Source organism: Lissotriton vulgaris, chromosome 8, assembly GCF_964263255.1.
Source record: "Lissotriton vulgaris chromosome 8, aLisVul1.2, whole genome shotgun sequence".
In the NCBI taxonomy this organism is placed as follows: Eukaryota; Metazoa; Chordata; class Amphibia; order Caudata; family Salamandridae; genus Lissotriton; species Lissotriton vulgaris.
Genome location: NC_141696.1, coordinates 1,174,288,901 through 1,174,306,087, shown reverse-complemented (window position 1 = coordinate 1,174,306,087; position 17,187 = coordinate 1,174,288,901). Strand labels below are relative to the sequence as shown.

General features: G+C 45.0%; 1 protein-coding gene across 1 annotated transcript in view; it reads right to left on the bottom strand.

Annotated features, from left to right (window-relative positions):
* Positions 1-2,135: 2,135 nt before the first annotated feature.
* NEK5 (NIMA related kinase 5) overlaps positions 2,136-17,187 on the bottom strand; it is a 416,861-nt gene continuing 401,809 nt past the window's right edge. Inside the window, exons 22-23 of the mRNA XM_086935035.1 lie at positions 15,760-15,880; positions 2,136-2,501 (exon numbers count right to left, since the gene is read on the bottom strand). Coding sequence (XP_086791161.1) covers positions 2,207-2,501; positions 15,760-15,880 — 416 coding nt within the window. The 3' untranslated portion in view covers positions 2,136-2,206. The remainder of the gene's footprint in view (positions 2,502-15,759; positions 15,881-17,187) is intronic.

Sequence of the window (17,187 nt, the reverse complement as noted above, 5' to 3'; positions counted from 1 at the left end):
ATTGTGCCTTGTACAGGCCGATTCCTCTTCTAAACGTGGAAAGTAAACTTGCTAAAGTTTTGTTGAATTGCTTATCGCAGGTGATAGATGTCGTAGTGGCACATAATCAGGATTCATGCAGCATAGATCTATGCGCCACAATCTCTAGCGGCTCTTCGGCTGTCTGGCCAGGTGACTCCACATACAGAGGCTGGCACTTCTCTTTGCATTGGATGCTGAGAAGGCATTTGATTCCTGGGACTGGCTCTATCTGCAGGTTCTTCTTGTCAGTATGGGCTTGGGCCTGTGCATCGGGCATGGGTGAGCCTCCTTCACCATGGGCCGACAAACAGGGTGTGGCTGAATGGCGTGCAGTCAGAGGAAAATGAATTGGGTAGGGGCACCGACAGGGTTGCCCCACTCTCTGTTGCTCTTTGCAGTGGCGATTGATCTGATGGCGAATTGGGTTCGGCGGGACATAGTGTTGCGGGACCTCCTCTGGGATGGTGACTGGGAGGATGTGATATCCCTGTATGCGGACAATGTCCTGCTCTACCTAGCAGATCTGGATTGCTCCTTACCGAGTGTCATTGAGATCCTGCAAATCTTCGGTTTCTTCTTCGGCATAGCTATTAACTGGGGTAAGTCCAGAGCATACCCATTGTCCCGTTGGGTCCCTCAGGGCGACTGTTTCCAGCTGTTGGTATGGGCTGACCTTGGGTTCATTTACCTGGAAAATTAGGTAACAGAAGACCGTAATCTGTTTTATGATAAAAATGCAGGACGGACAGGAACTTCCACAGGGATGTGGAACACTTGTGTCACCTCCCTCTGCTCCTGCTGGGCAGGGTAGCCTTGTATAAGATGATCTATCTTCTTTTATTTGGTGCAGAATTCATTGTTAGAGATCCCCGATCATTTCTTATGAAGGGTGGAGGCAGAGGTTAGGGAACTTTCCTGGGATGGTGGTGCCTGAGGATCACTCTTAGAACACTGACGAGGAGTCAGTCGGAAGGGGGCATTGCCCTGCTGGATCTATAACTGTACTACTGTTGTTGGTCAATAACTGGACCTTTGCGCATCAGAGGGAGTCAGCCCTGATGGCCTACAGGTGGCCGCTGGAGCCCCATCGGATCACACGGTGAATCTACGGGGCATGGACAGTAACCACTCTCCTGAAACTGACCGTCTTGGTGGTTTGAGCTTGTGACACACAGGCTGGAATGGGCGGGTTGTTTGACATTGGAGACACCGCTGTGGGACACAGGGGTGTCGGGCCACCGGCGCTGACATATGATCGGCATCTTCAAAGTGGGTGATCTCTGGTGAGGCAAGGGGTGGCTGATGCTCACGGACGTGCAAATCCAGAATGAAATGCCTTTGGGGTGGACTGGGAAGGGGGGCTCATTTTTCCGATATCTACTGATTAGGTCCATCTTAACTCGGCGGGTCCCCTACCCTTACGATATAGAGGACAAAAGCCCATTGGAGTATCGGGTACTGGTCACCCCGCTATGCAGGCATGCTATATTGCTCAGATGTATTCCACACTTCTCATTAACAGCCAGGCCTGTTACAGAGGCTGCAACCCCTACTCGGAGGACAATGAGTGGGGGGTATCTTGTAATTGCCCCGTAAAGGTTGCTATCCGGATGGAGTTCTGGCTCATTCAGTTGAAGCTGCTACACCAGGCATACTATCCGCGTACTCAGCTCTGCGTTAAGGAGGAGGAGTGACTAGAACCGCTGCCCGAGGGGCTGTGGACAGTAGGGAACACTGCTCCATACACTCTGGCGTTGTTCCAGAGTAAGGGCCTTCTGGGATGGAATCCTCGACTTTCTGAACTGAGTGTTAACTGCCTTTAGTCTGATTTCAGGCTGACTCTGTGACTTGCCGTATAATATGTATCTGTGTGCTGAAGCAAGCTGGGGGTTGGGTTGTACATACTGTTTGCTTGTGAGAAAATACAATAAAAAGATTTTTTTGTAAACACTGGGAAATGTAGGTGTGTACTTTTTTAACACTCACATCTTTGTAAGCCACGCATCTTCTGAATGTGGATTTCACACCACATACCTATCAGCTGACATAGAAATGCTTCACAGCATTATTACACAGCGAATATTTTACCCCAAACACATTGGCTAGGTACAAGTTTTAAAAATGTTTCTTCCTTTAAAAAAGAAAGAGAACCAACTGTGCAATATATAATCAAATCCCTCCATTTCTATTCAACGGCACAGATGCGAGACGAAGCAGAGTTATTTTGTAAATTTGCCTCAGTTGTTAAAGGTATTTTGCTGGGTATGCCTTCATTCTTTTCTTCTTGTAACGGGTCCTCTTTTTGCACTTTTTCTTCTGGGGAATTTGGGAAATTCTGCTTTTCTTGAGAATTCTGCTCTTCTGGGCATATCTCTTCTGTTTTTACTTCGTCGTTCAATATCTCTTCTTTGGGAAGTATAACTTGTTCCAAAGACTCCACCAACGCTTCTCTCAGTTCGTCATCAGAGTCTTCAAAATTTCTGAAGAAAAGAACAGTGATAATCTAAGCAGTTAAAACTAAAATACTCTTAACAAAAAAACAAAAATTATTTGTAAAAGGATTTTGCAAACATTGTTTTAATCTATTATGTTATCAATTCGGTTATTAATTTGAGATTTTGTAAGTTTAGTTTAAATAAGCAGGGTTCAAACTCTGTAATATTAAGGATACTGTTGATTCCAATAGCTATATTACAATTCTATATCATAAAGAAAAAAATAACATAACTTGATAGAACTGTACAGAACGATAGATTGACTGAACGTTCTATGTAAGTTAATAGATGAATTTGTAAATGGGATTTTAGTATAACAAGTCACCGTCATAAAATATATAATTATCTTGATTGACTAGACTATTAACTTACATTAACAAAATATTACAAAATCAGCTTAACATAGGAGATAATGCACTGATTTAGGTCAGAAGGAACATTGAATTTATTTTGAAAAATGTTTTCAGAATTAAGGCACCTCTCACAAGAGCTAGCATTCATACAATCCCTCTCTCACTCCAAATTATACATGTTCAAATACATTAGATGTTAAGGTTATCAGTGACGGAGGAAGGTCAACGCTAAGATAATATGCTCCATTTTCTAAAAAAAAACTTGATAACATTTCAGTAATTTGCGTATAAAGATACATTTGGTAGTAGTAATGCTAACGTAAGAGCCAAGCATTAACCCAACAAGCTTCAATCACAGCTAATGAGAATAATTAAAATCCATGATTATCTCAATTACCAGAAAAACAAGTGGATTGGAGGATGGTAAGGTAAAGTACGCTGCAAAGGAAGATTCTTGCTATTGAAAAAGTATCAGCCGCAGTGCCGTCCTTTGGAAATGTTGTTTTGAAAAATGTAGAATTTCTCTTGATAGCTGGCAGGAAATTAATTAATTCTTTCAAATTCCTATCATCTCATGTCACCTCTGGTGACATTTCTTTTGTGGTGAAAAGGTAGAATGTGCTGGTCTTGTCAAATTAAGCAATGACAATGCACTACCTGTTTGTGATCTTTTGCCTCAGCATAAAGGGCACCTGTTTCTGAGCTCATCTAAGCAGAATCTTAATAAAGGCTTCCTGTGAGACCAAAAATCAAACAAGCAAAACAGGTGTTAGGCACAAAACTGAGCAAGTCTTCTCAAGAGACAGAAATTGCTATTGTCCATTCTGTTGCCTCACATGTACACATAGTAATTTTATGTGGTACATGACTTTAGGGCCTTCCCCACCAATTGTCTTTTTTAAAATGATGTATGAGATTGTTATGCTCTCTTGGTATAGCGCAACAAATCATCCCTGAAGAAATATCTTGGCGCTTCTGCTGAAGTATTAGACTAGCGAAAAACTGACTAAAACAGCCAGGTTTCTAGGAAAAAATGTTAACGTACCTAGCTCTCTGCATAAGCGAATTGTTAGGGGAAGTTTATCGCAGTAGAATGGGGCCAGGTAGGAAAAAGACCTCCGTCCAAATCTGGAGGTACACATTTGTAGAATTTGAAGAAGGGCTTGTCTGTGGATCCCTGCACTCTAGTCGTGTGATAACCGATTCTAGTTTGTAGGTAGGTTGGAGCCTTACAGTTCAGGGTTTTATGGGTAAGACAGCACATCTTAAAAAATAGTCTTTTCCTCATCTGTAGCCAGTGTTGAGAGTGCTGGGGCAGAGGGAGACAAATGCAAAAATAACTATTGATGTATAGAATGCAGAACAATGTCAAACATTCACCCCAGTACAGAGATCTGGGCCTAAATCCATAGTTTTTTTGCTCACCGTGCCATTCCAGTTTGGACTCAGCCATATACAAATCAGTCCCGACCCTGTGCCCAATGGGAACAGTCCAGCCCAAACTGCCAGGCCAGGTCCTCCCTGGACTGGAAACAAACATCCTAGGACCGGTTTCGGTGTTTCACCCCTCTTCTGCCAGGATAGCTTGATTCCAGAGGGGGGCAGAGGGAGAGCCATGGAGTAATGTGAATAATAGTACCATAGATGATGTAATCTGTTACGTCATTTAAAATGGGATCAGTGATGTCACCAATGATGTAATTTAACGTGTAATGAGTGATACAATATGTGAAGTCTTAAGCTGTGAGTGACAGGGTGCAAGTTATAATTAGTTCACGGAACTATAATTGGCAAATGTCAGTGATTTGAGGATTTGCTTTGTAACTGTAACTGCATTTGAACAGTTTTTTTGTGTGGATTTCTGGAGTGTTTTTTAATATATGTTACAATCTTATTACCAAGCCTAACTATAATGTCACTTTGACGTTTGGTTTTTGAGTGAATTTCTTTGTTTTTTTTATTATATCCTAAACTCAATATTTTTTGGGATCTCACCTCTGTTTATGGCTAATGTCAAGCGAAGCCCTCTGCCCAACTCTCCAAGGTGGCCAACCCTCAGCAGGCGTCCAAACCCTGCTGTGCATGTCCTTTGCCATGAGCAGTAGGGGATGGCCACAGTGACTGGCCCCTGGCCAGATTCTTCACCATACCTTCTGTGGGTGACCAACCACTGCTTCACATTGCCTTTGGCCATGCACAGCAGGGGTTGGCTGCTGGGCTTCTCCAGAGGATGGTGCCCCGGGAATACCAGCTGTTATAATACACTTCATTTATAATGCATGCCTTAACCATGGATGTTTACAACACATTGTTGTTGACATTATGTTGTTTTACAAATCCTGGTATTTTGAAGTACATTATGCGTTCTAACAGCTGATATTTTATGTATGATAAAATGTGTACATAAATATATATATAGCGAGAGAGAGATTGTAAGAGAGCCCACCCAAACCCCTTTTTATCAATATATAAATACACACACACACACAAATATATAGTCTCCCTTAAAAACCGTATGTCCCTTTACCTCTATGTGCCACTCAATCCTAAAAGTCTCTTACCTCTCCATATCTCTACCAAACCCTGAATCCCTAAAAAATCTTACCAATTACATCTACCTGCACTTGAGCCCTAAAAATCTCTTCTTACCTTTACCTCTACCCACCCTTGACTGCTAAAAAACCCTTCCTCCCTTTACTTCTACCTGGCCATCAAATGTAAAAGACACTTATCCTTTTACCTCTACCTGCCCCTAATCCTAAAATCCCTTTACCTCTACATACTCCTTGACCATACAAACTCCTTACCTCATTTACCTCTACCTGGCCTGAACTCTAAAACCTCTTACCCTCTCTATCTGTACCCACCCCGAACCTTTAAAAAGTCTACCCTCCCTTAACCACCACTGATCATAAAACCCTAATTAAAACCTCACCTCCATTTAATCAATCAATCAATCAATCATATAATTTGTAAAGCGCACTACTCACCCGTGAGGGTTTCAAGGCGCTGGGGTGGGGAATGCTGCTACTGCTCAAAAAGCCAGGTCTTGAGGAGTTTTCTGAAGGTCAGCAGGCCTTGGGTCTGCCGTAGGTGGATGGGGAGGATGTTCCAGGTCTTTGCGGCGAGGTGAGAGAACGATCTGCCACCTAAGGTCGCTCTTCAAAAGCAGGGGACTGTAGCGAGGGCGAGGTCGGCAGAGCGGAGCTGGCGGGTGGAGGTGTAGAAGCTGAGTCGTCTGAATCAGGTACGTTGGTCCGGTGTTGCGGAGTGCCTTGAGTGCGTGGGTGAGGAGCTTGAAGGTTATCCTCATGTTGACTGGGAGCCAGTGCAGGTCTCTCAGGTAGGGTGTGATGTGGCTGCGGCGAGGAATGTTGAGGATCAGGCGTGCAGAGGAGTTCTGGATGCGTTGGAGCCGTCTCATGAGTTTGGCCGAGGCTCCTGCGTAGAGGGCATTTCCATAGTCCAACCTACTGATGACAAGGGCCTGGGTGACTGTTCTTCTAGTTTCAGTGGGAATCCACTTGTAGATCCTACGGAGCAGGAGGAGGGTGTTGAAGCAGGAGGAGGAGACGGCGTTGACCTGTTTAGTCATGGAGCGGGTGGAGTCGAGGATGACTCCTAGGTTGCGTGCGTGGTCGGTGGGTGTAGGGCCGGTTCCCAGTGCGGTCGGCCACAAGGAGTCGTCCCAGGCCGAAGGGTTGGATTTGAGGATGAGGACCTCAATCTTGTTTGAGTTCAGCTTCAGTCGGCTGTTCCTCATCCATTCAGCAACAGCCTTCATTCCTTCGTGAAGGTTGGTTTTGGCGGTGTGGGGGTCCTTGGTGAGGGAGAGTATCAGCTGGGTGTCACGTGGGCGAGCGGTGCCATGTAGATGTTAAACAGAGTTTGGATGAGCCCTAGGGTACGCCGCAGATGATCTCGGTGGCTTCGGAGCGGAAGGGGGGAAGGCGGACGCTCTGTGCAGAAGAATAATTGCAGAATAAATTTTAAAACCTGTAAAATATTTTAATCAGTGCATTTTTACCTGCTTGCACTAAGGACCCCTCGGCGCAAGATCTACGTTGCTCCGAGGCCCCTCGATCGCATTTCCTGACCGGTGCAGCCGATTTTGGTGCTGACGCCAGCAGGCTAGGACGGTCGCCATCTTGGGGGAAGGAATAGGGCTGCGGTCCAGTAGTTGGATGCTCCCCACCCACCTCCCTCTGGATAAAAAGATGACACCATCCCGTCTGCGCCTGTCCGCGGCAGACCGGGGCTCGGGCCAGTACCCCTGCTCATTTTATTGCCAATGCTGGACACAAGACTCAAATCAGGTATACTATCAGTGACCTATTTGCCCTCCGCCCCAATGTTGCTGAAAACTGCCGTCACACTATGCTAATGGACTTTCCTATGTCACACTGTGCGACCTGCGGTTACTCCACTGAGGAGAGGAGAAAAGACGAGGGGAAACTAACAAATTTGAAACTGACTTTGTTAAACTGTGGATCCCTCAAAAAACACAAACTAGAGATACATGATCTGGTATCAGAGGACAATCTCGATGTGCTCTTCCTAACAGAAACATGGTTAGATGAGGCTTCTACCCCGCAAACTCTGGAAGCTGTCCCTGCAGGATACAGCCTGCTTAGAATTGACAGAGAAAGGCAAATAGGGGGGGATTAGCAATGATCTATAGAAGCGATCTACACTGTACCTTAGAAAAGATCATGTTGCCCAATTGTGAAGGTGGTTTCTTCACAATAAAAGTTAACCCCAGAAATATTATTAATGGACTCCTTCTGTACCGGTCTCCAGGCAAGGCTTCACAGTTCTGCAATCACTTGACAGAGCTGACAACTCAGTATACTCTTCGGTACAAGAAATTTCTTGTATTAGGAGATCTCAATCTTCATTTTGAAAGGCACAGGATGTGGTAGATGCACTGAACTCTCGGTCACTTAAACTTCAATCTACGGCACCGTCGCATCAACGTGGCCACCTTTTAGATCCCAATTTTTGCCTTTGCAAATTATCTGGTCAGACCATTTCGTTATTCCTTTTGAGGTTGAAGTCGGCCATCAGGCCTGCAGTGTAACTAAAACTAAGCCTCTGAAACACAGAAACTGGAAGAAGTTCACGCAAGAAAACTTTAAATCCGCCCTACTTAAAGAACCACCTCCTACCAATGACACCCTGCTCAAGGCATGGGATGACTATGAGAATTGGGTGTCTAGGGCTCTTGATACAGTAGCACCAGGGACATCCAAACCCCGCGTCAGGCAAAATAAAACTGCTCCCTGGTTTTCTAAAGAACTTAAAGAAGCCAAAGCCAAATGTAAAAATACTGAACGGTGCTGGAGGAAAAACTATAACTTAGAGGATAAGTTGAACTATAAGAGGGAATTAAAAATCTATCACAAACTTGTCAGAACAGCCAAAGGCGCTCATTTTAAAGGTCGTATTGAATCTGCCAAAAATCCGACTAAAGAACTGATTTATAAAGAGCTCACAGCCCCAACTAGACTCGAGGCCCAAGATACTTACACTAATGAATTATACGATGATATCGCAGATTTTTTCATAAATAAAGTGGACTTAATACATGCCACCTTTACAGGTAGCATGGCGACTAACTACTCAGTAGTGAGAAGTACTCCTGCCACGAAGGCCCATCTGACTCACTTCACAGTTCCTGAAAGGATAGACCTACTCAATATTGTTAACGGCATTGAGTCTGGCTCCCCCCTTGATGTGATTGCCCCCAATCGCTGCAAGGAAGTCATTGAATGTATGATTGAGCAGATTGAACACCTGATTACCCTATCTTTTCAGGAATGTCATGTGCCTGATGTATGGAAAATGGCACAAGTAATACCCCTGAAGAAAAACACTAATATTCATATTTCCCAGCTACAAAATCTCCGTCCTATCTCTCTCCTCCCCTTTTGTGGGAAAGTTGTGGAGAAGATAGTAAATAGTCAACTTATGAAATTTGCTGAGGAGAACTCTCTTCTCCATTCTACACAGTCAGGGTTCAGAGCAGGCCACTCTACTGAGTCGGCGGTTCTCTTTTCCACAGAATGTTTGAGACAGCTCGCAGATGAGGGGCAGACAGCAGCGTTGGTTTTACTAGATCTCAGTGCAGCTTTTGACACCGTGCTGCACGCAACGCTGCTGTCTCGCCTCTCAGACTTGGGAGTGGATGGGCCAGCCCTGAAATGGATAGTATCCTTTCTAGAAAACAGAAGTTTTCAGGTATTCTGCCCTCCTCACAAATCATCTCTCCGTAAACTGAAACACGGGGTTCCACAGGGCTCAAGTTTGAGCCCCACGCTTTTTAATCTATATATGGAGCCCTTAGCCCATATTGTGGAAACTTTTGGTGTGGATATCGTCACATATGCTGACGATACCCAACTAATAATAAAACTTACCCACAATAAGGCAGAGGATGCCATTAATTGACCCAACTGCATGCGTTCTGTGGCAGAGTGGATGAACAACAACTGCCTATGCCTTAATGGCGATAAAACTGAATTGCTGATAGTTGGTAAATCCTCCTCCGCCTGGTCCCAGGACTGGTGGCCATCAGAATTGGGTACCTTTCCTCACCCCGCTAACTCTGTTAAAAATCTAGGAATATGGCTGGATGTGGAGCTTTCCTTTAAGCAACAGATTAGCAAAATTACGGGTAAATGTTTCGGAATACTGAAAATACTCCGTAAAGTCTTAGATCTTCTCCCCATCAGTGCCAGGAAGACACTTGTTCATGCCCTGGTTACTCCACACTTGGACTACGGCAACGCTCTTCTGCTGGGACTTAGCAGAAAAGGCTTACATCAATTACAATGTGTTCAAAATGCAGCGGCTCGTCTGGTACTGAATCTTCCACGCAGGGCTTCTGGCAAAACAGCACTACGAAAACTCCATGGCTCCCTATCGAGGAGCGTATTAAGTTCAAAGCTCTTTGCTTTGCTCACCGCATTGCCCAGGGAAAAGGGCCTAGTTACCTACGCAACCTTCTGACCATCCATCGCCCCGCCCGGAATCTTAGATCCGCTGGAGCGATGCTGTTTCAAATCCCTCTCGTACATAAGACCAGGATGGAAGGTAGCTCCTTTCGCTTTCTTGCAAGTAAGCACTTGAACAATCTCCCTATTGACCTGCGCATGGAGCCATCAGAAACAAGATTTAGACTTAAACTAAAAACCTACCTCTTTCTTAAGCAATAAGTGTTTCTGTAGCCCAGGTTCCGGACTGGCCCCCTACCTTGGCCTCTTCAGGGTACTGCAGCATTTCTAAGCCCGGGGACACACTGTCATTAGTGTAACCAGGCGCTCTATAAATGGTTTTATTATTATTATTATTATTGTGTTCTGCCGGAGAGGAAGGAGGTTGTTTAGTCCAGGGCCTTCTCTTGGATCCCAGCGTTGTGGAGGCGTGTTCGTAGTGTGAGGTGACAGACCGTGTCGAAGGCGGCTGACAGGTCCAGGAGGATGAGGGCCGCCGTTTCTCTGTTGTCCAGCAGGGACTTGATGTCATAGGTGGCGGCGATGAGGGCAGTCTCGGTGCTGTGGTTGCTGCGGAACCCGGACTGGGAAGGGTCCAGGATATTGTTCTCCTTGAGGTAGCGGGTCAGTTGTTCGTTGGCGGTCTTCTCGATGACCTTTGCCGGGAACGGGAGCCGGGCCGGAAGTTCTTGAGGTCCTTGGGGTCCGCCTTGGGTTTCTTGAGTAAGGCGTTGATTTCGGCGTGCTTCCAGCTCTCCGGGAAGGTTGCTGTATCGAAGGAGGTGTTGATGATTTTCCGGAGATGGGGTGCAATGGATGTGCTGGCTTTGTTGAAGATGTGGTGTGGGAATGGATCTGACGGAGATCCGGAGTGGATGGTGTTCATGATTTTGATGGTGTCATCGTCGTTGATGTTGGTCCAGTAGAGCAGGAGGTTGGTGCGGATGGTGGTCATGGGGGCGGAGGTCTCAGTGGTTGTTGGGGCGGTCGTGGCGTTGAAACTGTCGTGGATGTCTGTGATCTTGCGGTGGAAGAAGGTGGCCAGTGAGTCGCAAAGGTCTTGCGAGGGTGGGACGTCGTTGGTGTTGGAGTTGAGGTTGGAGAGTTCCTTCACGATGTTGAAGAGCTCTTTGCTGTTGTGCGCGTTGTTGTCTAGGCGGTCTTTAAAGGAGGCCCTTTCGGTGGATCTGATGAGGTGATGGTGTCTGCGGGTGGCATTCTTGTGGGCGGCGTGGCTGTCCGGTGTTCTTTCACGGAGCCAGATCTTCTCCAGCTTTCGGCGGGTTTGCTTGGAGGCCCGGAGGTCTTCAGTGAACCAGATTGCTTTAATGTTGGTATGATTGTTGGAGGGTTTCTTGATCAGGGAGAGGGTGTTGGCGCAGTCGTTGATCCACTGTCTGAGGTTGCGGGCGGCGGTGTCGGGGTTGGTATGGTCGGCGGGTGGGCTCTGGGCGAGGGTGGTGGTTAGCTGGTCTTCTGTGACTTTGCTCCAGCAGCAGTGAGGCATCTGTTGGGTGCGGTGGTGCGTGGTGGGTTTCTTGAAGGTGAAGTGGATGCAGCAGTGGTCGGTCCAGTGGAGTTCGGTGGTATGGTTGAAGGAGACGTGGGGGCAAGCATGTGACCGGCAGGGTGGGTGGGTCCTGTGACGAGTTGTCTGAGTCCGAGGGTGGCTAGGTTGTCGATCAGGGTGGTGGAGTTGGTGTCCTCATTGTTCTCGAGGTGGAAGTTCAGGTCCCCGAGGAGGATGTAGTCCGTGGAGGCAAGGGCGTGTGTGCGGACAAAGTCAGCGATGGAGTCGCTGAATTGTGGTCGGGGTCCGGGCGGTCTGTAGATGAGGGTTCCTCTGAGGGTGGTGTTGGGGTCGGTGTGGTTCTAGAAGTGCAGGTGTCGTGCGGGGCTGAGGGTTTCGTTGGTGTTATCGAGACTCTGAGAGTGTTCCTGTGGATGATGGCGATTCCTCCTCCCGCTCTGTTGGTGCGGTGCTTGCGAGTGATCTTGTAGCCTTCCGGGATGGCTATGGTTATGTCGGGTGCCGAAGCGGGGAGGTTGAGTCGAGTAGGTCCCAGAGTTCAACGGCATGTTTTCGGGCGGAGCGGGTGTTGAGAAGGATGCATGTGAGGTGGTTGTGTTCTTTCCTCTTCGGCAGCATTGTGGGGCGGACGCTGGTAAAGCTGCAGTTCCGGCAGGTGAAAGTTCCGTGGGTGCGCTTCGGGCGGCCAGGAAGCAGTTGTGTGATCGTCCGGTGTTGAGTGCGTGGAGGGTTCTGGCATCGTATCGGTGTCGGGCGTCGTGGCGTTCGTGGTGTCCAGGGGTCCTGGCGCTGGGCGCGGTCCAGGCACGGACGGGCACAGACGGGCTTGCCTTAGGTGCGCCAGCGGCGTGCCCGCTGGGCGTGGCCGCTGCACGGCCGCGTAGCGGCTTCCATATGAGGGGATGTGGGAGGGAGGAGCAGCTGGGAGGCGGGAGCGGGGTGGCAAATAAGATTGTAGGTGGGCGGGCCGCAGGGACGCAGCAGCGGGAAAAATGGGCGGGGCCGCTGGAGAACTGGGCACAGGAAGGAAAAACAAGTTTAGGCAAGAAAACAAGTACAGGCACAGAGGAATAAAAACAAGTCTGGGCAAGAAAGCAATTTAGGCACAGGGGAATAAAAACAAGTCTGGGCAAGAAAGCAAGTACAGGCACAGGGGAATAAGAACAAGTCTGAGCAAGAATGCAGGTACAGGCACTGGGGAATAAAAACAAGTCTGGGCAAGAAAGCAAGTACAGGCACAGGGGAATAAAAACAAGCCTGGGAAAGAAAGCAAGTACAGACACCGGGGAATAAAAACAAGTCTGGGCAAGAAAGAAAGTTAGGCACAGGGGAAAAATACAAGATTAGGCAAAAATAATGCAGGCAGAGACATGCAGCAGCGCGGGGAGGGACCTGCCTGCGAACAGGGTCAAAGGTCGCTCATACCTATCCCTTAACCTATCCTTTAACCCTTCCTTATTCTTTCTTTTTACATGACATTAAAAATTTCATTTAAAAAAACTAAAAAAACACTTGCCTGTGTTGTAAATTACTGCATTGTAAACAGACCAAAAAAGGCTTGTGTGGTACTTATCTGCATTCTACTGACCTACATTGTACCAATCATGTTAGTAAAAACTGTGTGGTAAACATTACATACCTGTGACAGTGTACTGCAGACTTCCTTCCCTGGTGCCAGATCTGCAGTACAGGTGGATACTATGGATCCTGCACCATGGTATGGACGCTATTATGGGGCTGCAGCACAATGGTAGTGATGCTTGCTCTGGCAGGACCACAGTAAATCTGTGAAATGACACGGGGAGCCTCACTGTTGTACTGCAAATCCCCTAATTATTTATTTTAATCAACAGGAGTCCATTTGGGCTAAACTCTTTCCCAACTTTTTTTCAGGAGTTGGCGACTGAGTCCTAAGTCCTATAATAGTGGGCACATATGTTGGCTCTTGGTCCCGGCTTGTCCCTTCTATATGGCACGGGTACCAGTCCTTCCGATCCAAAAACCCTATATTATCTGCAATGTATAAATCTTGGCAAAGAAGTCACCGTATACTTAAATTTAATTCGCGTATTCATATCAAAGCTCCTCTATGGCTCAATTCTGCTATTCGTATTGGAGGTCGCACTTTGTCCTGGCCTATGTGGCAGGAAGCTGGTATCCACACTATAGACAAACTGTTTCATGGTGACGCTTTTAAATCCTTCTCTCAACTTACTGAGGAATTCCATTTACCACCCACACAATCCTGTAAATATATTCAGCTTCAACAAGCTATCACGAAACATTTAGGCCCTCCACCTGACTTGTTATCCGTATCTCCTATTTTGTCTTATCTACAGTTGTTGGGAAATCTTAAAGGTGTGACTTCTGGTCTTTATAAGACTTTTCTACATCCTCTATTCTCGCAGCCTCTTTCACGAGCTCTGCAGTTGAAATGGCAATCTCGCTTATCAGTTGTATATTCTAATACTCAATGGGACCAAATTTTAGAACAATTATATAAGGGAGTTCGGGAAGCCCGTCTCAAATTTTGCATTCTCAAAACTATACATGAATGGCATTGGTCTCCAGTTAAATTGCATCATGCTAAGCTGCTATCACACACTTTGTGCTGGAGATGTTCTGCGTCTGGTTGTGACATTACACATATAATATGTGAATGTCCCTGTACTAGATCCTTTTGGCTCTTTGTACAAATGACATTGGCTAATACGATGTCCCTTCCTTTACCCTTTACTTCTACAAACATTATTTTACATGATTTTCGCAGCCTCCCAAAGCTTTCTAAACCACAAATTCGTCTTCTTCATACCGCTTTGGCTACGGCCAAAATTTGTATATTGCGTCACTGGAAATCTCCCCTTCCTCCTTCCCAGGAAGAGTGGTTGGTGGCGATGGTGCAAACAGCATTACATGAACGTACAATTTATAATTTGCACGATCAGGCTTCCATTTTTCTTCAAGTATGGTCCCCTTTCCTGGAGACCACTGTGGATACTGACTCGGTCCCAACTCCTTCTTCTCCGAATACCATTCCTTCTTAATTCTATTCCCTCCTGTTCCTTTTTCTACTCACTCTACTATACAATCTCTTTACCTTTCTGGATGCCACTTCTCTTCGTATCTGTTCTTGTTGCTCTGGGCCTCTTTCTTTCTTTTTCCTTCTTTTTCTCTCTCTCTTTCTCTTTCTTTTTCTTTTCCTTTCTTGGTTTTTTTCTTGTGTTTTCTTTCTTTTCCTATATTACTCTTTTTCTGGTATCCCCTTGTTATCATTATACTCAGGATTATGGAATATATGCTATTTTGCTTTCTCATAGTTGATATATCTTATGTACTTCCTCTTCTCATTCGTACAACTTTTCATTAATCAATATTTTATTCTGCTTTATTACTACTTTTGTATTTTCATCTGAAATTGTTAATAAAAATTTCAACACAAAAAAATAGTGGGCACAACATATGATCCAATGTTGTGCCAGCCAATCATATTTAGCATATTGACACGTGTCTAAACCAATCCTGGTGACTGCTGAAGCTAAGCAGAAGAAACGGTCAATTAATCTAGCTGGTGAACTGTTTTTTGAGTTGGTTGAGTTAGAGAAAAAGCATATTTTGTAGAGGCAGTTTGGTTCAAGATAAATTACAGAATGGGATGCAAGCTATGGTGAGTTGTGCAAAGTGCAAGATGGGTTACAGGACAAAAAAAATGTGTTGCACACTCTACAGAAACAGATCAAGAAGCAAGATGAAGATTTTGCATGTTTGAAGGTTGAATGTGATAATGCTGTTAACTATGACATGAAAATATTACAATAGAAGCAGCACAATAGGACATTGTGATCTATTCAATGGTGAAATGGTGGGGGAGGCTGAGTGTCCATGTTCCTCGTGCATCCGAAGGGTGTTTTTCACGAGTTGCTGTGCAAGGGAGGAGAGAAATTGAAGTGAGCTGGCATTAGTCTGCAGGGGTCGGCACCCTCTTTGGTTGGGTGGGTTTAATTTTGGAAAACATTTTGCTTTGAAAAGTTGGTATTACTTAGGTGATATATATTTATATATATATATGTATATATATATATATATATATATATATATATATATATATATATATATATATATATATATATATATATATATATATATATATATATATATATATACATATATATATATATAAATATACTGAACGTAGCACTTGATATCTTGTGTAATCTGATTATTTGTGCTGCAAGTGCATACTTCCAAGAAAATATTTAAACTTTAAAAATAACTGTCTTGCAGGAGCACCTCATTGGTGAACATCTTTGTTGATAGAATAACTTTTCTGTGCTTCAAATACTCATAGCCATATGTTGCGGCCTTACGTGTCATCATCATCAGATCTTGGCTCAAGTCTCTCTTCATCCAAATCAATCTCAGAAGACATATCTGCTTCATCCTCCTCCTCCACATAGTCTTTTGACTGCAATGGCAATAGTGTCCCCCCTGCAAGACAGTGGAGTCTGTTTAAAAAAATACTTAAATATTATCGCATTTCATGCCCATACTGCTAAGGTTACAAATACATTTTTATATACTGATTGTTATCTTTATGAAATAATATTTTGTTACCCTATATATAGCATTTATGCAGTTGTGCAGAGCGTAAAGTGTTACATATACTAATGTAGCAAGTGGGGAGGGTTTACCAAATGCAAAAAATCCTCCCTAAAGTGCTGAGCAATACACATACAATTGGTCCACTTACACACTACAGCGTACTATCAATCATCTCTGTGAAAACTGTGCAAAAAACCATATGGATGTCATATATATACTAAACAAGCATTGGCATAGCCAATAGGTCTCGCCTTTGGGACCTTATAAGTGTTTAGCCAGGCAACGATTGGTGTTGTTTCACCAAGGATATTTTACTGCATAACTAAATAATTATGAGGTCCCAAAAGCGAGACCTATTGGCTATGCCAATGCTTGTTTGGACGTGGCAGCATTATTAATCATTTTCTTCACCGGTTAGACTTCAATTTTAGAGCATTAAATTGGAGTTAGCAAAACCCATTTAGAAGTACAGCCGAGAGCAGATAATTTGTATCCTTAGGAGCAGAGAAATGTTCAGGGACTCCAGGGGCGCACTAAGTTGAGAGAAGGGGCACCAGCAATTACTTAAAGTGCTAAGACCTGGTGTTGTTTGTTATCTCCCAGCCACAGAACCGATGGCAGATGCTTGTACGCCCGAATATTCACATATGGGGTCCTCAGTAGACTTTCTATGGAAAATATGATGCCTCCAAGTGGTATATCCAAAGGTACGGTGGCAATCTACTGAAGACATCAGCGGATTCGTTCCAATAAAGTAATGGGAATACGGAGTTACTCAAAGATTTGTAATGCATAATCACAATTTCAGATCGATTACGATATTAATGGTATTAAGTGCTAAATGTGAGTCTCCCTAACCCGAATGGTTGTCCCCATAACCTGTGTATTCTTCTGCTAATGTCCCTTTCACTATAATAGTTAATACGCTTGAGAAGTCAGAACACTACAATGATCCTTCAACTGTGCTACCTCTCTGGAGATGAAGACAGATTTCCTTGTGCTGTACTCCCACACCACAACTCGGGACTACAAGCGAGATGTAAATCAAAAGAGAAGCAATGTTCGGATGATGGAATAAATCGACTGTAGCCAAGTGTGGCCCTTGAGCATCAGCTTCTGATGCACATCAGTATGTTACAAGGATTCTCCACAGAGTTTCTGCGCGACACACAGCCAGCATCACTCTAGGTTCT